At 45.3% G+C, this 19,535-nt stretch overlaps 2 protein-coding genes across 2 annotated transcripts in view; one reads left to right on the top strand and one right to left on the bottom strand.

Moving 5' to 3' along the window:
• The first annotated feature begins 2,636 nt into the window (after positions 1-2,636).
• LOC134346104 (claudin-9-like) lies at positions 2,637-9,001 on the top strand. The gene has a single exon (XM_063047402.1). The coding sequence runs from the start codon at positions 2,637-2,639 to the stop codon at positions 3,270-3,272; it is 636 nt and encodes a 211-aa protein (XP_062903472.1). The 3' UTR covers positions 3,273-9,001.
• A 1,358-nt stretch (positions 9,002-10,359) lies between these two features.
• The window catches only part of LOC134346443 (uncharacterized), a 45,463-nt gene continuing 36,287 nt past the window's right edge, over positions 10,360-19,535 (bottom strand). Inside the window, exon 12 of the mRNA XM_063047813.1 lies at positions 10,360-14,860. Coding sequence (XP_062903883.1) covers positions 14,319-14,860 — 542 coding nt within the window. The 3' untranslated portion in view covers positions 10,360-14,318. The remainder of the gene's footprint in view (positions 14,861-19,535) is intronic.

The raw sequence follows: 19,535 nt of genomic DNA, 5'->3' as shown, positions 1-19,535 counted from the left end.
TCCTCCCTGCTGGGAGTAATGAGAAGAAGACATGTCCTGGAAGGCGAGGGTCCTCAATGATGCATGCTGGCACCACCTATTGAAGATGTCCTCAAAGGCAGGGAAGCTTGTACCCGTGCGAGCCCGCTGAATCTCCAGCCATCTGCAGCCTCTTGCCATCCTGTGCAGTGGCACCGACATACCAGACAGTGATGCCACTCTCTCCACAGTGAATGAGTGAGGCTCCCATCAGTCAGGGGCGACCATGGATGCTGCATCTCAGCTGTCCAGATAAGCAACCCTGGATAGTACACTATGGAGAACAAGCTGTTCCCCATGCAGATAGCTCCCCCTCTGCATGCATCTGATGAACCCAAAGGGTCAGCAGAGACCAGTACATTTTGGTACCAACAGCATCGCAGGAGTTGTCAGTCCGTGTTGAACTCAATGTAAGTCCATCTTAGGGACTCCAGCTTCGGATTTTTTCCCCTTGGGGTTTACTCCTGAAGCCTTCCCCATGAATGGGTTTTTACCTGCAAGGCAGCAGGGGTTTGAGATCAGAGTTTTCCTTCTCCTAGATGAGCTGCCAACCACGGCTGATGAGCCCCACCTCTACAGTACATCTGTAGAAATTAGTAACAACACACACACAAAATGCTGGAGGAACTCAGCTCCTAGGCGTAGAAATGGATAGTCAATGTTTGGATTGAAATTCTCCAGGACTGGACGGAAAGAAGGAAGGTAGCTGGTATATAAATGTGGGGGTGGGGCAAGAGCTGGCAGGTGATGGATGGATCCAGGCGATGGAAGAGAATAGGAACTATACAAGGAGTTGGGAGGTGCAAAAGTCTTTGTTGACATACCTGATCTTCTCAAACTCCTCAGGAATTAGAACCACTGGGGTGCCTGCTTCAATGGTATCAGCAGACGGTATCAAGAAATGAGGAGAAGGGATGGAGGTGAGGGGTGGATCTAGATGAGGAGGGGTGACAGGCAGATGGAAGAGGAGAGTGTGGCTATCACAACAGAGACTGGGTGGCGGTAGGTGGAGGGGACAAAGGGCAGACATTTTCCTCCCCATGTGGAATGGGAGTGTGGGTTGCAGGGACCGGAGGGCTTGAGTTACAGGGGTTGGGTAGACTGGATCTTTATTCGCTAGAGAATGAGGAGTCTACACCTTAAACTTAGAACTTAGCTCAACCTCTTAGTACACCCAAGAAGTTTATAAACTTCTGAGTGTTATCAATAAGGTTGGAGGTGATAGTTGGGAACTCTAAAACTAGATGGCACAGTTACAATGCAAACACGAGGAAATCTGCAGATGCTTGAATTTCAAGCAACACACATAGAAATTGCTGGTGAATGCAGCAGGCCAGGCAGCATCTATAGGAAGTTGCCTGGCACAGTTACAAGATAAGAGGAGAGAGATTTAAAAGAGACCCGAGAGGTGAATTTACACAGAGGTGTCTGGAAAGAAGCGGCGGTTACAAATGCAACATTTAAGAGGCATTTCGATAGGTGGATGGAGGGGATGGGATTGAAGGGTTATAGGCCAAACGTGGCCTAGTGGGGAGAATGCTGTGGTCAGAGACCAGAGAGGCCGAAGGACCTTTTCCGTCCGTGTTACTCCCTGAAGGAGCGCCCAGGGAAATCAGTTCTATTCTGGGATTTTGTTAGAGAGTAGGGACGGGGGAGGCTGTACACGCCAGTACTGTAAACATTGCTGGTTTGTTTCACAATACTTCCTATCCGCAAACACGATAGGACATAACTTGGCGCAGGGACTTGCGCGCTGCCGAACTACAACAAATTATATTGGGGTCCATTTTTAAGAGGACTTGCAGATTTTGCGACGAGAAAACAGGCGAAGGAAGAAATGTCGCGGGTAATGGATTCAAGAGGTGCGCTGAAAATATAATAATCGGGAGCGCAATGGTATTGAATGGACTGCGATTCGCTGTGGAATAAGTTGCTCTAATGTGTCAAGAGAAGTAGACGAATCCGAGGTGATTGAACTAACTTGGAGAATTTTGACTTAATCCTATCCTACCAATACTTCGGAATTAAAGCGGACATTCAGCCGGCGGGTGACACCGTGAAGCGGGCGTTTTAATCGCCGTGATAACGTCCAGCGGGAGATTACCGGCTAAACGCATCACCCGTAGGTTTAAATTTACTGACTTCTTTCTACCGACCGCATTACTCCACTCAAACCAGCGAGATTAACGCTCCCCTTCCCTCCCGTTCTGTGGATTTGTAACGAGCTGTATCTAGTCTCGCTTTGTCGGCAACAGTGGCAGACAAGATCCTGCTGGTTAGTGTTTAGCTGAAAAAGCAGTTCAAGACCGGACAGCGCAGCGCTCCAGCAACCTGGGTTCGATCCCGACATCGGGCACGATCTGCGTGGAATTTGCACATTCGCCCCAGGACCGCAATTCACACTCAAAAGACCAGCGGTCTGGCAGGTTAATTGGCCGCTGAGTTAACCACTCGTGTGCGGACTCGTGGTAGAAATCTCGGGGGGAGAAGGAGGTGCGTGTGGGATTGTCCGGATAGGATTAGTGGAAATGTATCCTTGATGTTCAGCACGCACTGGCTAGGCCGAAGAGTCTGTTTCGGTGAGGAAGTGGTTGGTTGGTGGGGTGGGGTGAGTTGGGATGGCGCCAGTTGCCCTTGAGATCGTGGGTCTCCTTCTGTCGGTGAGCGGGCTGGTCTGTTCGATCCTGAGCTGCGCGCTGCCCCTGTGGAAGGTACCGGCTTTTCAAGGGGCGAACATGGTGACCGCTGTGCAGACCTGGGAGGGCTTGTGGATGGACTGCATCTGGCAGAGCAGCGGCCAGCTGGTCTGCAACCCCTTCAACTCTGTGCTGAGCCTGGGCGGGAAACTGCAGGCAGCCAGGGCGCTGAGTACCACCGCGGCCGCGCTGGCGGCCCTCGGCATCCTGATGTCCGTGATGGGCGCCAGCTGGACCGAACTCATTCGCGGGCCGGCCTGCAAGGTCCGCCTCACCTCGGCAGCCGGCTTCATCTTCCTGCTGACCGGCGTCCTGCAGCTAATCCCCGTCTCCACCACAGCCAACAGCATCATCAGCGACTTCTACGGCGACTCCGTCCCCGAACACGCCAAGAAGGAACTGGGACCCTCCTTGTACCTCGGCATAGCCGCCGGAGTCCTCTTCATCGCCGACGCTTGCTTCTTGTGGGTGTCCTGTTACAGGCGCAGAGGTCGAGATACTCAGCTGGGCCACCACACCCCGGCTCAGGCAGACACCAGCCTAAGCCAGTATGTCTAGGGAAAGTTCACGGGAACTCGAGTCCTGATGAAGGGTCTCAGCCAGAAACGTCGAGAGTTTATTCCTCTCCATTGATACTGTCAGACTTGCTGAGTTGTTCCAGCATTCTGCGTGTTACATTAGAATCTCTAACAGAGACTCGGATGCCATGTGGGGACCGGCTCTTGTAAAACTCATTGGAATCGCGCTCCGTTTTTCTTCGAGCCTGTGAGCGTTCCTTTAACAAGGACATTGAATTAAAGTAGGATTCAGCGGGAGATGTCTGGGCGTAACTCGTTCATGCCGAATGTGTTGTCCACCGAGGCCGTCAGCGCTGCCCGCGTTTGGCTGGTAGCCCGCCGTCCTTGGGCCGAAGAGCCTGTTTCCCTCTCTGTGACTTTATTAGGTCTGTTTCATAGTTGGTCAATAACCATATTTGATCCATATTTCTATAACTAAAGGTTACGGGGAGAAGGCAGGAGATTTGGGATTATAAACCAGTCATGAGGGAATGGGGAGGAGCAGAATCGACGGCCCGAATGGCCTAACCCTGCTTCTAGGTCTCACGGTCGTACTCTGTTATAACAGGAGAAGGCAGTTCAGTCCATTGAGCGCGGAACAATCAAACCCACCCACACTAATTTTCCTATAACCTACTCTCCCGCTATTCCTTACAATACCCTACCACCCTCTATGGATATTAGCGAGACTTGGCATAGCGCGTAGTGTTCACCGTCTCGGGTCTGGTCCTGATGCGAAGGTTCGAGCCGATTCGTCGGTATTTCCTCAGACAACAACCCCCCTCCCCCACAGACGCCGCTCAATCCGAGCAGATTGTGTGTTGCTCCTGATTCCCGCATCTGCACTCACCATGCATATGGCGATAATTTACGTCAATCGCTGTTACTCACAATGGTTCAGACAAACATAAAAAGAGAGAGAAAGACGCCAATAAAGCCACATCCACAAATCATGGTAAAGACTCTTAAAAATTAAAGACTTTCAAAAATCGCTGCCAACACTGTCCTTATCAGGGAGGCAACGTTTTTTATATTGGCCGATATCCAAGCATCCTATTAACGAGTAATCAAAAGGAAACAAATTCCTCGGCTCAAACTACGTAAGTAAAATAGCTGAGCTAATTTACAGTGGTCCGCTGAACTATAAAGCCATTTCAAAGAGGGGGTGACTTCCGTCTGATATAGAGCATAGAACAGCCCAGCCCAGGCCCTTTGGCCCTGATGTTGTGCTAACTTTTTAATCTACTCAAAGATTAATTAATCTAACCCTCCCCCCTCGCCCCACACACACGCATTTTCTATCATCCATATGCTTCTCCAAGGCTTAAGCGCATCTAATGTATCAGCCTCTAACCGCCTCTCCACGGACCCGGCAGTGCCTTCCGCTTTCCACTCACCCACCGGTCTCTGTGTGAAAAACCTACCTCTGGCGTCCCCCTTCTGGATGATAGGAAACTGGAGGGCTATACGCGAGAGGAGTGTTAGATTGATCTCGGAGTAGGTTACAAAAACAGCCGGCATGACATCGTGGGTTAAACTGCCTCTACGTTCTATAAAAATCATCAGTTCAATAGTTGGGACACTTCAGAATCGGAATCAGGTTTAATATCACCGGCATGTGTCGTGAAGTTTGTTGTTACGAGGCAGCGGTACATTTCAATACAGTACATAATAATTAAAAGCTAAATTGAAGTAAGAATATATATCTATCCTCTATCCCTCCCCCTCCTGTCTTCTCCTATCATTTTGCATCTCTCCCTCCCCCTCCAGCTTTCAAAATCCTTACTCACTCTTCCTTCAGTTAGTCCTGACAAAGGGTCTCGGCCTGAAATGTCGACTGTACCTCTTCCTAGAGATGCTGCCTGGCCTGCTGCGTTCACCAGCAACTTTGATGTATGTTGCTTGAATTTCCAGCATCTGCAGAATTCCTGTTGTTTGCATATATATCTATTTCTATCTCTCTCTATATATATACACATACACATAAATTTAAAAAGTTAAACTAAATTAGTAGCACAAAAAGAAAATTTAAAGTAGTAAGGTAGAGTCCATTCAGAAATCTATTTGTATTCTATTGTACAATCCGTCCAGCTGTAGGGGTTCCCCGTATAAAGACAGTGGGAAAAGTCGAAGTCGTCTCGGGGATTGAATGGGATTGCGGAACAGTCTACAATGCTCGTCCTGTGTGAAGAACTTTCCATTCTCGGAAGATAATACCTGTATTTTTGCTGGATACGTTGGTCTCTTTTTATTATCCACTTATGAAATTCCCTCATAAAGCTGCGCTGTTTCTGTCTGGGAGGAGTTCAACTCGAACACTAATGTCTTGCGGCTACTTCTGATATTGCCACGTTTTCCGTGAGGAGAAAGATTCAATGAGAATCCATACTGTACTAACGCGGAAAACATGGAGGTGGCCGATCACATGGGAGACGGAGGACAGGACTTGGCAGATTACGGTCACCCCCATTGAAAGGTGGGGGAAGTACCAGGAACGTAGAAGATGCTGTTATTGATCGAACTCCACGGCATTAAGACGTGATACGACTGGGTTGGTCATGGAGAAAAGATTAGTTTGGAAAATCTGGCTTTGATGGATTGGGGAGAAGTAAAATAGTTAGAAATAGTCCAGGCTGTAGTATGAACATCGATTTCTCGAACTTTCGGTAATTGTTCCCTCTCCTCGCTTCCTTCGCCATTCCCCATCCCTGTTTCCCTCTCTCACATTATCTCCTTACCTGCTCATCACCTCCCTCAGGTGCTCCTCCTCATTCTCTTTCTTCAATGGTCTATCTTCTCCTATCAGACTCCCCCCCCAGTCCTTTATCTCTTTCACCAATCAATTTCCCAGATCTTTACTTCACCCCCTCCCCATCTCCACCTTTTTACTCTAACTTCTCCCTTTCCTTTCCAGACCTGAAGAAGGGTCTTGGCCTGAAACGTCGATTGTTTACTCTTTTCCACAGATGCTGACTGGCTTGCTGAGTTCTTCCACCATTCTGTGTGTGTGTTGGTTTGGCTTTCCAGCATCTGTAGATTTTCTTGTGTCTGTAGTTTTCAATGCCAAGGTTTTAGGTCTGAACTAGTCATTAGTAACCATGATGACAAAGCCATTATATTGTTGTAAAAATCTGCTTAATTAATGTCCTTCAGGAGAGGATATAGAGTCATTGATCACCACAGCACAGAAACAGTCCCCTTAGTCTACCTAGTCTATGTCAAGCGATTATTCTGCCACACCTGGTCCATAGCCCTTCATACCCATCCATTCCAAACTTTTCTTAGTAGTTGCAATTGGCCCCATGTCTATTTCTGCTGATGGCTTGTTCCACACTGACACCACCCTTTCAGTGAAGACGTTCCTCCTCAGGTTCTCATTAAATATTTTTCCATTTGCCCTTAACCTAGTTGTAGTCTCACCCGACCCCAGTGGAAAGAGTGTCTCCCTATCTGTATAATTCTGTATATCTCTATCATTCTCCTGTGCTCCAGCGAATAAAATCCTGTCTGCCAACCTTACCTGGATGGACCTAATGTGACTCCAAATCCACAAATATGTGTTTGACTCTGACGCCAAACTGATGCCGTTCAATGGTGTGAACGCCAATATAGCCCAGGAACTTAAAAACAGATCAAATAACCCAGCTTAGTGCTGAGGGTTCTAGAGCTGATGTCTGACCCCTAGATCCTTCAAGTTGGAGGCCCAAGCAGAAGCTGAGGCTTGTGCATTTGCAATATTTGGTACGCAAGGGGTTTAGGTAGCTTTAGGAACAGGGGGTTAGGTCAGGAGCAGAGCATGATAATGCTTTCCAAAGGTTCTTCGGAAGTCAAGCATGGGGCATAAAACATTACATATGTCCATGACAAGACCAGACAATGAATAAGCGAGCAGAGGGAATAAATAAGAGGCAAAGGAAAAAGGAGTTGTGTTTGTCTCATACTCGGAGAAGAAATAACAAAATTTCAGCGACAACGACTGACCTCTAAAGTAGCCATTTCATGTAACATCTCATCTGCTACTGAAATCTAAGCGGTTTCAGGAGAAATAGAGAAGCAGCTGGAAAATTCACTGAACAATTACATGTATACGTGTGATTATATAAATATGAGAGCAAGCAATGGGAAGTTAAGCTACAAGAAAAATAGGAAAATAACAATTCTAGCAGCTCCAAACCCCAATCCAACTGCTTTCTATACATGTGTACATGCAGAAAGTTGTTAAAAGGAAATTTTATTCCAGTAGGCAAAAGCGCATCTACGTTATTTAAAAATAAACAGGCAGCACTTTATTGTACTCAGTGAGTGTTTAGGGTTTGGGATGAACTGCCTGGGGAGAAGTGGAGACAGATTCAACTATAGGATTCAAACAGCCATGGATTAAGTATTGGAACAAAGTAGCAAGCTTATGGGAAAGCACAGGGAAATGGGTCAAGCTGGATTGTCCATACATTGAGTCAGAATAGATATGATGGGCCAAATGGCCTCCTCTGTGCTGTAACTATTTTGTGAAATATTTAATCTAGACATATAATTTTTTAATTCTGAAAACTGTTGATTAAATCAATGCTAACAATAGAAATAAACTAAACTAAATGTATTCTAATGATAACACGAGGAAATCTGCAGATGCTGGAATTTCAAGCAACACATATAAAAGTTGCTGGTGAACACAGCAGGCCGGGCAGCATCGGGCCGAGCCCCTGCGTCAGGACTAACTGAAAGAAGATATATCTCTTCTTACTATCTCTTCTTTCAGTTAGACCTGACGAAGGGTCTTGGCCCGAAACGTCGACTCTAGAGATGCTGCCTGGCCTGCTGCGTCCACCAGCAAATTTTATGTGTGTTGCTTGTATTCTAACGAAGATGTCTTAGTGCCACGTTTGATAATCTGATTCTTGGGGTCTATCATTTCCGTGGATGACTGGGGGCAGATTTTACAATTAGTCAATACTTCCTCTATCTGTGCTAAACATTCCCTAATTCAATTTAAATTTGTTCATAGAGCACATATGTCCAAAGATAAATTAGCTCGCTTTTATTCTCATATTAATCCTTTTTGTGATAGATGTCTGGGGCAGATAGCCTCTTTAACTAAAATGTTTTGGTCTTGTCCTACTCTGGAAACTTTTTGGAGAGACATTTTTAATATTATCTCAAAGGTATTGAATATAGATATCTCTCCTCACCCTATTACTGCTATCTTTGGACTACCTAAAATTTCCAGTAATCTTTCTCCTTCAGCCCGTAGAATGATTGCATTTCTTACTTTAATGGCGAAAAGATGTATCTTACAATATTGGAAAGAGCTTAATGATCCAACCACCTTTGTTTGGTTTTCTCAGATGATATTATGCTTGAATTTGGAGAAAATTAGAAGCAATCTTTATGATTCCTCACTTAAATTTGAACAGACCTGGAGATCTTTTATTCAATATTTTCATTTAATGTAATTTTTTTTCCTTCTCTTTTTTGCTCCATATTTATATACCCTTCTTGTTTTTTTTACTGTTTTTAATGGAGGTCGGGTTTGAGGACGTGATTTTAAGTTCTTTAACTCGGTTCCAAGTTAGCCCATTGCTTTGCTTTGCTTTTAGTTTAGTTGCACGGTGGGTTTTTTTTTCCTTTCTCTATTGATATATATATATATAAATTAGTACACTATTATGTTACCTTAGTATGTTATGTTTAAGTTACATTGTTTGTATCACTTTTTTTTCCTGTATTAATATCTCCTGTAATTTTATTATATTCTAACAGTGTATTAGTGCCTGTATGGCTTACCTTTTTGTATATTTATTCAATAAAAAGATTTAAAAAGAAAGAAAGATAATCTGATTCTTAAATTATTGCTATTATGGGACCATGGAGATTACTTCATCAAGGTATTTCCTCCACCGTTATGTTGTGGCTGTTAATTATCATTTGAGAAAGAAAGGACACTCCCAGAGCTTCTACCACAGTGGACCTATTTTCTTGCTCCACAGTAAGCCTCCAAGTCCAAGTGCAGACAAACACATCCAACTGTTGACCCCGTGGTAACTAACATGTTTCTTAAATGACCATCAAATGTTTGGATCTGATTTAAAAAAAGAATACTCTGACTGTAGAACACGGAACAGCTCAGGGCCCTTGGACCATGATATTTAACCTGCTCCAAGATCAATGTTTCTGGCACCAGAATAGCAGGCCCACAACTTACTAACTCTGTACGTCTTTTTCGCGGGCCCAGGGGAAACCCATGCAATAACAGGGAGAATGTAGAAATTCCTTACGGACGGTTGCCGGAATCGAACCCTGATCTTCCAGACACTGGCGCTATAAAGCGGTGTGCTAACCACTTATAGTAAGAATCCTGAAATGTTGGCCAGACAGATCAAGGAATAATTGCTGGGATCAAATATGTGATGTGTGGGGGAAGGGTGACCTGGGTGCCAGGTGACCAAGGCATTGTCTCTGCAGAACTGAGCCTGTAGTGCCTGAGGCAATGGTCATGTGATGGGTCAACCTGGACACAGGATCGACCCAGGCTGGGGTGGAGAGAAGTGACCAGAGCGTACGGGAATGAGCACACTGATGGTGAGGTCTCTTGGATTCCGGCTCACCACAGGTTAGGTCACGACTGACGCTGTGGACCAAACGGAACGAGGCGCTGCAGTCAGGTGGGCTCAGGCACATTGCCGAGTTAAGTACCTTCGCAATAAACTGTGCTGTGTGCAGCAATACGAGGGGAAGGCTTATTTCTATCGGATCTGCAAATAGCCCTTAGCTTTTGACACAACACCACTACGCTACTGTGTTCCCCTAAAGCAAATCCACCAGGTTCACTAATGTTCCTCCTTCAATCTGTGTGTGACCAATAAAGGAGACTATTAACTGCCTCCTCGAGTAAAGGGGCAGTAAAAATGGGCAATAGAGTGGCAGTGATGTCTATTGCTAATATTCCATCTATTTTTTTTTTACAGCTGCATGGACCACTGCTTTGAGCAGGAAACTTCTACACGGCCTGAAAAGTACACACCACTTTAAATGTTTTGTTTTTGTATACTATGAATATTGACTTGACAGGGTCAGTGTTCAGCAGGCTGGCAGTTTATTAATTATGAGCTACCAACTTCCATTCTGTGTTTATTGTTACAAATTGTAACAGTGTTGCAACTTGAAACATGGACAATGTAAATATATTGAAGCTCTAAAATTTTCAAAGTGAAGTCTGTAGTACATTTATTAGAAAATGTACAGATTGTATTCATCAACACATAATTACAGGTTATTCAACAATTATATTAACATAGATTTCAAAATTATACTGTATGAACAGAATTTCAAAATTATATTAACATGACATAAAAGAAAATTCCTGCTGTGCAGCAACAAAGTCTATGTGTGCGGGAGCATTTCAGTTACATTTCAGGCAGTGTGCCCATGCAGCGTAGAGGGAACAGATTTAAAAACAAAGCACACATTTTAATCTTATTCCTCCAGAACAGGATAGCTGAGATTTAACAGAGAACATAGAATAGTACAGGCCTTTTGGCCCACAATTTATTTACATTTTAGTTAGCTGTATACATTGCCTTAAGTGCTCCTCAACTACATTTAGACACTTGTTCCTGAAGCATGAGAAGCCTTCTTTCTCCTCCTACAGTTTATACCCTCAGAGGCCACTTTATTAGATACACCTGCTCGTTAATGTAAATATCTAATCAGCCAATCATGTGGCTACAAGTCAATGCATAAAAGCATACAGAAATGGTCAAGAGGCTCAGTTGTTGTTCAGACCAAACACCAGATGGGGAAGAAATGTGATCCAAGTGTCTTTTGACTGTTGAATGATTGTTGGTGCCAAACGGGGTGGTGTGAGTATCTCAGAAACTGCTGATCGCCTGGGATTTTCATGCACAACAGTCTCTAGGATTTACAGAGAATGGTGTGAAACGTCGACCATACCTCTTCCTAGAGATGCTGCCTGGCCTGCTGCGTTCACCAGCAACTTTGATGTGTGTTGCTTAAATTTACAGCATCTGCAGAATTCCTGTCGTTTACAAAAAAATCCAGTGAGCAGCAATTCTGTGGGTGAAAATACCTTGTTGATCAGAGAGGTTAAAGGAGAAGGGCCAGACTGGTTCAAGCTGACAGGAAGGCGACAGTAACTCAGATAACCACGTGTGGTTTGCAGATTATCTCTGCATGCACAGCACATTGAACCTTGATGTGGATGGATTACAGCAGCAAAAGAGCACACTGGGTTCCACTCCAGTATCTAATAAAGAGGCCATTGAGCATTGATTTATTCTCTAATTCACCAGCAGGAATAGTTTATCCAGCAGACAAATTGAAAATAAAGCGAGGGCGATGATTTTACTAACAGCTGCTGTTGTGGACCATCCCCCAAAATGGTCCCAGCTCACTGACTGCACTCTCCCTATTTGTTTTATTTACAGAAAAGCTATGGGATAGTAGGAGGGTGTTTACCCCATTTATTCTATAGTAGCTCTGCGTAACAACAGTCCAGTTAGTCTCCCTCTGCAAAGTTTTGTAAATTATTCCCTCTCAGACACATATCCAGTTCTGTTATGAACACAATTGAATCTGCCTTCACTGGCACCACTGACAGTGTTTTCCAGACCCCAACCACTCGCTGTAATAAAAAGTCCGAGACCACAGAACAGATCCTTCCATCCACAATGTCTATAATTGGACATGATGCCAATTTAACCTACACACCTGTCTGAATGGGATCTAAATCCCTGTTGTAAAGGAGGAAACAGATTCGGTAGGTCTCAAAGGCGAGGACTCTAGACACACAGTCTTAGTAGTAAAGGATTTTATTTACAGAAGGCAAACGTGGGAAAATAGCAACACGCACACGCGCACAACTTACAGTAGTCGGATCGGCAATAAAACACACGCGGACAATCAATAACAAACGTGGCAAAATCGCCTGGGAACAAGTACACGCACACACACATACAACCAAGGGAAAAGTCAGTACGATACCTGCCCCCCCCCCCCCTTGACTCTGTGCAGGCATGGCGCTCTGCTCTTAGGGACAATAACCAACGCTCCCAACCCTATTCACTGCAGAACTCACCAATAATTTCTCCAGCGCTGTTCCACGGTTCTCAGCCTGGAGTGAAGCAAGGTGATCCCTCCCATGGCAAAGAGAAAAGGTCCAGCACACGTGGCACCCTTTGTAGTGCAGCAGGGCCGGAGGGTCCTACCCAGGTATTTCACGGGGGAGGCAATGGCTCGGTGCCAGCCGAGTTAAGCTGATTACAAAGGCCAATTGACGAGGCCAAGTACAAGGTGAAGTAAAGGGGCCAATGGTTAGTTGTGCATTGATGGGCGAGGAGGGGGGTCAAACATTGATTGGTAGGTGGCGTGCCTCTCGACCAGGCAAATGGGCAGTGCTGTCACGTGACAGTCACAACCCCTCCAATACAATCCCTCTATTCCCTGTCCTTTCATATGGGTGTCTAAATGCCTGTTAAGTGTTGCTATCATATCTGCTTCCACCAGTTCCCCTGGCAGCAATTTCACTTAAGGTGGGAGAGGGTGAACATGCACATTCTACATGGGGGGAGGGAACTAGTGGTGGGGAGATTCAGCAACTTTAAATTCCTGGACGTAAATAAATCAGATGACCTGTCTTGGGCCCAGCACATGGGTACAATCATAAGGATTGTGCTCCAACATCTTTAATTTTCAGGAAGCTAAGTAAGTTTGATTTGCTACCACAAACTCTGCCATGCATTAGGGTTACAGATACACCGTTGAAAGTATCCTGGCGGGTTGTGTTATGGTCTGATATGGCAATTCGAACGCACGAGAACACAAAAGAGCAACGGAAAGTGGTCACTCAGTCCTATCCATCATGGGCACATCCCTCCCCATCATCGTAAGTGTCTACACGGGAGGCACAAACTCAAGGCGGCAACATCCACCATAAAAGATCCCAAACATCTGGGCCAAGCCATCTTCTTGCAGCTACCGTCAGCAGGAGGTACAGAAACCTGAAGTCCCACACCACCAGGTTCAAGAAAAGGTACCTCCCTTCAACCATTATATTCTTGAACCAAATTGTACAACCCTAATGACTGCCTCAGGGTAGTGACACTAGGACCCCTTTGCACTAAAATTGACTTCTTATAAAAATCCTTATAATTTATGTTTACGTTTTTCTTGCGATTGCCACTTATCTGATGTGCCTGCGATGCTGTAACAAGAATGATCTCCATTGCAAACACTGCACGCATGTATTGGTGCATGTGACAATGAACCCAGCTTTGACCTTCCAGGCTCTTATCAGAGGGAAAGGGTGAGCAGGTTCCTGTTCCTGGTTGTTAACTTCTCTGGTGTTGGGGGTGGGTAGGGGAGAGCTACTCCACAGGATTGAAATAATCTGCAGGAAGTTGTAAACTCAGCGAGCTCTATCGTGGGCACTAACCTCTCCGGCATCCAGGGCATCAGTAATGCAAAAAGGGGGAGAAAAAAGTAGTGAGGTCGTGTTCATGGACTCAATGTCCATTCAGAAATTTGATGAGGAAGGGGAAGAAGGTGTTCCTGAATTATTGAGTGAGTGATTTCAAACTCCTATACCTCTTCCCTGATGGTAGCAATGAGAAGAGGGAATGTCCTGGGTAATTAATGATCGATGGGAGTCGGCAGTTTATACGGTTCCGACGGTCTGTTTCTGTGCTGTACTTTTCTCTGACTCTGTGTGACTCCAGTGGCGTCCAACTTGACCCGGTGATGAGGAGGCGTACAGCAGCGAAATAGATAGGCTGCTCGAATGGTGTCACAACAACAACCCTGCAGTCAAAGCCAGCCTGAGCAAAGAACTGACCAGTCGATGAACACAATCTCACGATTTATAACTTTATGGTAACTTACAGTAATTTGTCATGCCTGCACCGTACCGCTGCCAAGAAAACAACATATTCCACGACTGATGGCAGTGACAAGAAACCTGATCTGATTCTGACCTGAGGTGATGTGTGACTGCCACTCCTCTGGCCATCGGGTGGGCAACATGGGTCTGTTAGTGTTACTGAACCCCGCGGATTATCAAGGGTGCTGAGTTTTTCCCATCGTTATTCAATCCTGGGTTGAAAAAGGGGAAGACCCTGCCCCTCAAAGTGTGGGTGAAGGTATGGAGAAGGCTCATACTATCTGCATTGTAAAATGACACCTGCCCAACCTTGTGGTCCAGGTACACTCCGATTTTACTGGGTCTCACACCGGGGGTGAGGGTGGTCCTTGGGGAGCTGAGGGCAACATAAGAATTTTCACATACAAGGCAAATGGCGTAATATCCCATCTCCGGTTTCATGTTGATTCGCCCTTTCCTCTGGGCTGACTCCAGGGCCACACCTAACTCCCATGAGGTCTTAGTCGCCACGTCCACCTCCCAGTAGTGCTTCCCTGAAGTGAAACCATTAGATCCCAGGACACAAGCCCTGAAATCAAACCTCCTGGGAGTATCGGGGAGCTCCTTGCGTTGGTCTCCAAGCCTCACGCTGGTCCGGTCCTCGGACAATATAAGATTGAAATGGGCTGTATCTGGATCCAGAGTTAGGGAGGCAGGAGCTGGCAAAAAAAAATTAACACAATGAGTGATTTCAGCACAGAAATGAGCCCTTTTGAGCCATGATGTGCCAAGCTAACTAAACTTGAGGAAGATAAAAGAATAGCTCTACAGTATTTGCAAATGCAAGTTTTACGTCAACGACCAACACAGTCCAAGGATTGAGCTGGGAACAGCCCAGAGTGTCCCCACACTTCCTGCCCACAACGCATGTTGTGTGTCTGGAATGAGAGTGGTTTTCCCAATATCAATCCTATTTGTGACAGATGTAATATTGAGGTGGCCACTTTAACTCAAATGTATTGGTCTTGTATAGAGCTAGATAACTTTTGGAGAATCAAAAGTCTTGGATCTGGATTTACAACATAATTTGCTTACGGCAATTTTTGGGATTATCCCATTGGAAGCAGGAAACACTCCTGTTTCCGCTCAACGTATGATAGCCTTTTCGACTTTATTGTTTCTTTTGTTTTGTATAGCGTAGTGGGGTTTTTTCCTTCATTTAAAATCCAAAGTTTTTTCTTCTCTCCTTATGAACTGATAAGAGGAGAATTGCTGTTTTCTTTTTTTTTATTATATACTAGCTTAACACTATGTATGATGTTGATAATGTCTATCTCAATCTCGGTTAGTATTGTTATTGATATATATATATTTGAGCTAATTCTCCTCTTGCTTGTATTTATGTTCCTTTTAAATCAATAAAAAGATTAACAAAGAAAGAAGGAAGAGAGTGGGGCACAGAGCAACTGATCATGGGGAGAATGTACAAACTGCCTACAGACAGCGCTGGGAATTAGACTCAGATCACTGGCGCTAAAAGGTGTAACTGCTACATTATCATGCCACCCTAGTAAATCAACGCTTAACTAATCAGTTCTGCCTACACAATGCCCATATCCTTCCATTTTCATCTGCCTATCTAAAACACTCTATCGTATCTGCCTCCACTACCAACCTGGCACACATTCCAGGCTCCCTCCACTCTCCGTGTCAAAAAATAGCCCCACACATTTCTTTTGAACTTACGCCCTTTTGGGTTAAATGCGTAATTAGATATTTTGACCCTGGGAAAAGGATTCAGATCCTCTACTCTCTCTGAGCTTCTCATCCTATAAACCTGTGAGGTCTCCCCTCAGCCTCCACCGCTCAAGACTAAACAGCACGAGTTTGTCCAACCTTTCCTTAAAGCACATGCCCTCTAATCCAGGCAGCACCCCCTCCAAGGCCTCTACATCTTTCCTATAAAGGGCTGACCAGCTCTGAATGCAATACCCCAGACGGGGCCTAACTAGAGTTTTATTAAGCTGTAACATTACTTCTTGACTCCTGACCTCAGTGCCCTGTAGTTGCCGGCATGCCATACACCTTCTTGCCCAGCCCACCAACCTGTGCAGCTACCTGCAGGGAGGTACGGACTTGGACTTCATGTCATTTTACAAAAGAAGGCCAACACTGGAGTTACGCCTATGAGACACCGGAGCAGAATTGGGCCATTCAGCCCATCGAGTCTGCTCTGCCATTCCATCATGGCTGATTTATTATCTCTCTGAACCTCATTTTCCTGCCTTCTACCCGTAACCTTTGAAACTCCTACCAACCTCTGCTTTAAGTATACCCAATAACTTGGCCCCCACAGCCTTCCACAGCAATGAATTCCACAGATTCACCACCCGCTGGTTAAAGAAAATTCCTGCTCGTACGTTTTAAATGGAGGCTTGCAAGGATAATCCCAGGAATAAAAGGATTAATATGTTAACCACAAGAGATTCTGCAGATGCTGGAATTCCTGAGTAAAACAAACACACGCACACACACATAATGCTTTAGGAACTCTATGAAATACACCTCAAGATAAGAGGCATTGATTGAGTTGAAAGCTAGAGACATTCCCAGAGTGGAAATTGCTAATCCAGGGGGGCATATCATTGAGGCGACTGGAGGAAAGGATGTCAGAGGTAAGATTATTCCCCCCACCCCCCACACACACAGAGTGGTGGGTGTGTGGCACACCCTGCCAGGGTGGTGGTGATAGGAGCAGCTGCATGAGACACATTGAAGAAACTCTGAGCTAGGCACATGGATGGTAGAAAAATGGAGTGTGGTGAGAGGGAAGGGTTAGATTGACCTTAGAGTAGGTTAAAAGGCTAGCACAACATGTGGGCTGAAGGGCCTGTACTGTGTTGTATTGCTCTTGGTCCTATCAGTCCCATGCAGAAACACAGAGCATTGCCCACACCCTTCTCAGCCACAGAAAGCAGCAGGTGAAGGGACCGCAATGTGATTTTGGCACAAGTATTAGTGTAGGAAGCACAGGAAGAGAAGGAAGTGTTGAAGTAAGAACAATGTATCCCCAGACACAAGGTGCTGCAGGGATTTTGTGGTCCCAAAATCGTGTGACTCGTGCAGTTTTGTTGAATTAGTGTGTAAGAGGTCAGCCAAGATCTTCTTTAAGGCTGCTCTATGAAAACACACTCTGTTCCGTTTAGCAATCGCCGGTGGTGTGGCCGCCTCACAGCTCCAAATAGCAGGGCTCAATTCTGACGTCTGGAGATTCAAAGCTTCGTTATCTTTTGAGACACAACTCGGCCTTTCAAGCCACACCGCCGAGCAATCCCCGGTTTAATCTGAGCCTAATCATGGGAGAATTTACAATGACCAATGAACCTACCAACCAGTACACCTTTGGACTGTGGGAGGAAACCAGAGCACCCAGAGGAAACCCATGCGGTCATAGGGCGAAGGTACGAGCTCCTTACAGGCATCAGTGGGAATCGAACCTGGGTCACTTAAACGGTAAAGCGTTGTGCTGACCACTATGTCACCATGCCACCCCAAAGTAAATTTATCAAAGTACATACTGTCACCATATACAATCCTGACATGTTTCCTTGTGGCATACTTAATAAAGCCAATAACCATAATAGACCACACAATCAGTGTACAAAAGATAACAAACTGCAAATACAAAAAGAAAGGAAAATAATTACATGAATAAGCAATAAATATCGAGAACATGAGGTAATACGTCCTTGAAAAGCAAGTCCAAAGGTTGTTGGAAGAAGTCCGAAATGGATTCTTACAGCAGCTTGCACTGGAGCCTACCAGGGAGAAGGCAATTCTGGATTTAGTGCTGTGTAATGAACCAGATTTGATAAGGGAACTCGAGGTAAAGGAGCCATTAGGAGGTAGTGACCATAATATGATAAGTTTTAATCTACAATTTGAGAGGGAGGAGGGAAAATCGGAAGTGTCATTATTACAGTTGAACAACGGGGACTATGGAGCCATGAGGGAGGAGCTGGCCAAAGTTGACTGGAAAGATACTCTAGCAGGGATGACAGTGGAACAACAATGGCAGGTATTTCTGGGAATAATACAGAAGGTGCAGGATAAGTTCTATTTACAATATACATTAATGATTTAGATGAAGGGATTAAAAGTAACGTTAGAAAATTTGCAGATGACACAAAGCTGGGTAGTAGTGTGAAACGTGAGGAGGAGGTTACGAGAATGCAGGGTGACTTGGACAGGTTGGGTGAGTGGGCAGATGCATGGCAGATGCAGTTTAATGTGGATAAATGTGAGGTTATCCACTTTGGTGGCAAGAACAGGAAAGCAGATTACTATCTAAATGGTGTCAAGTTAGGAAAAGGGGAAGTACAACAAGATCTAGGTGTTCTTGTACATCAGTCACTGAAAGCAAGCATGCAAGTACAGCAGGCAGTGAAGAAAGCTAATGGCATGCGGGCCTTCATAACAAGGGAAATTGAGTATAGGTGCAAAGAGGTCCTTCTACAGTTGTACAGGGCCCTGGTGAGACCACACCTGGAGTATTGTGTGCAGTTTTGGTCTCCAAATTTGAGGAAGGACATTCTTGCTATTGAGGGAGTGCAGCGTAGGTTCACGAGGTTAATTCCCGGGATGGCAGGACTGTCATATGTTGTAAGATTGGAGTGACTGGGCTTGTATACACTGGAATTTAGAAGAATGAGAGGGGATCTGATTGAAACATATAAGATTATTAAGGGAACACTCATCAAAGTTGCTGGTGAACGCAGCAGGCCAGGCAGCATCTCTAGGAAGAGGTACAGTCGACGTTTCAGGCCGAGACCCTTTGATATGTGTTGCTTGAATCTCCAGCATCTACAGAATTCCTGTTGTTTGAGATTATTAAGGGATTGGACACACTAGAGGCAGGAAACATGTTCCCGATGTTGGGGGAGTCCAGGACCAGAGGCCACAATTTGAGAATAAGGGGTAGGCCATTTAGAACGGAGTTGAGGAAAAACTTTTTCACCCAGAGAGTGGTGGATATGTGGAATGCTCTGCCCCAGAAGGCAGTGGATGTCAATTCTCTGGATGCTTTCAAGAAAGAGTTAGATAGAGCTCTTAAAGATAGTGGAGTCAAGCGATATGGGGAGAAGGCAGGAACGGGTTACTGATTGTGGATGATCAGCCATGATCACAGTGAATGGCGGTGCTGGCTCGAAGGGCCGAATGGCCTACTCCTGCACCTACTGTCTATTGCAAGTCAGGGATGGAACAAGTTGAGTGAAGTTATCCCCACTGTTTCAGGAGACTGATACTTGAGGGGTAATAACTGTTCCTGAATTTGGTGGTGTGAGTCCTTTTTCCTGATGGCAGCAGTGGGAAGAGGGCACGGCCTGGGTGGTT

Source organism: Mobula hypostoma, chromosome 5 (assembly GCF_963921235.1).
Source record: "Mobula hypostoma chromosome 5, sMobHyp1.1, whole genome shotgun sequence".
NCBI classification, from domain to species: Eukaryota; Metazoa; Chordata; class Chondrichthyes; order Myliobatiformes; family Myliobatidae; genus Mobula; species Mobula hypostoma.
The sequence above is the reverse complement of the archived record's forward strand: the minus strand, read 5'-3'. Positions and strand labels throughout refer to the sequence as shown.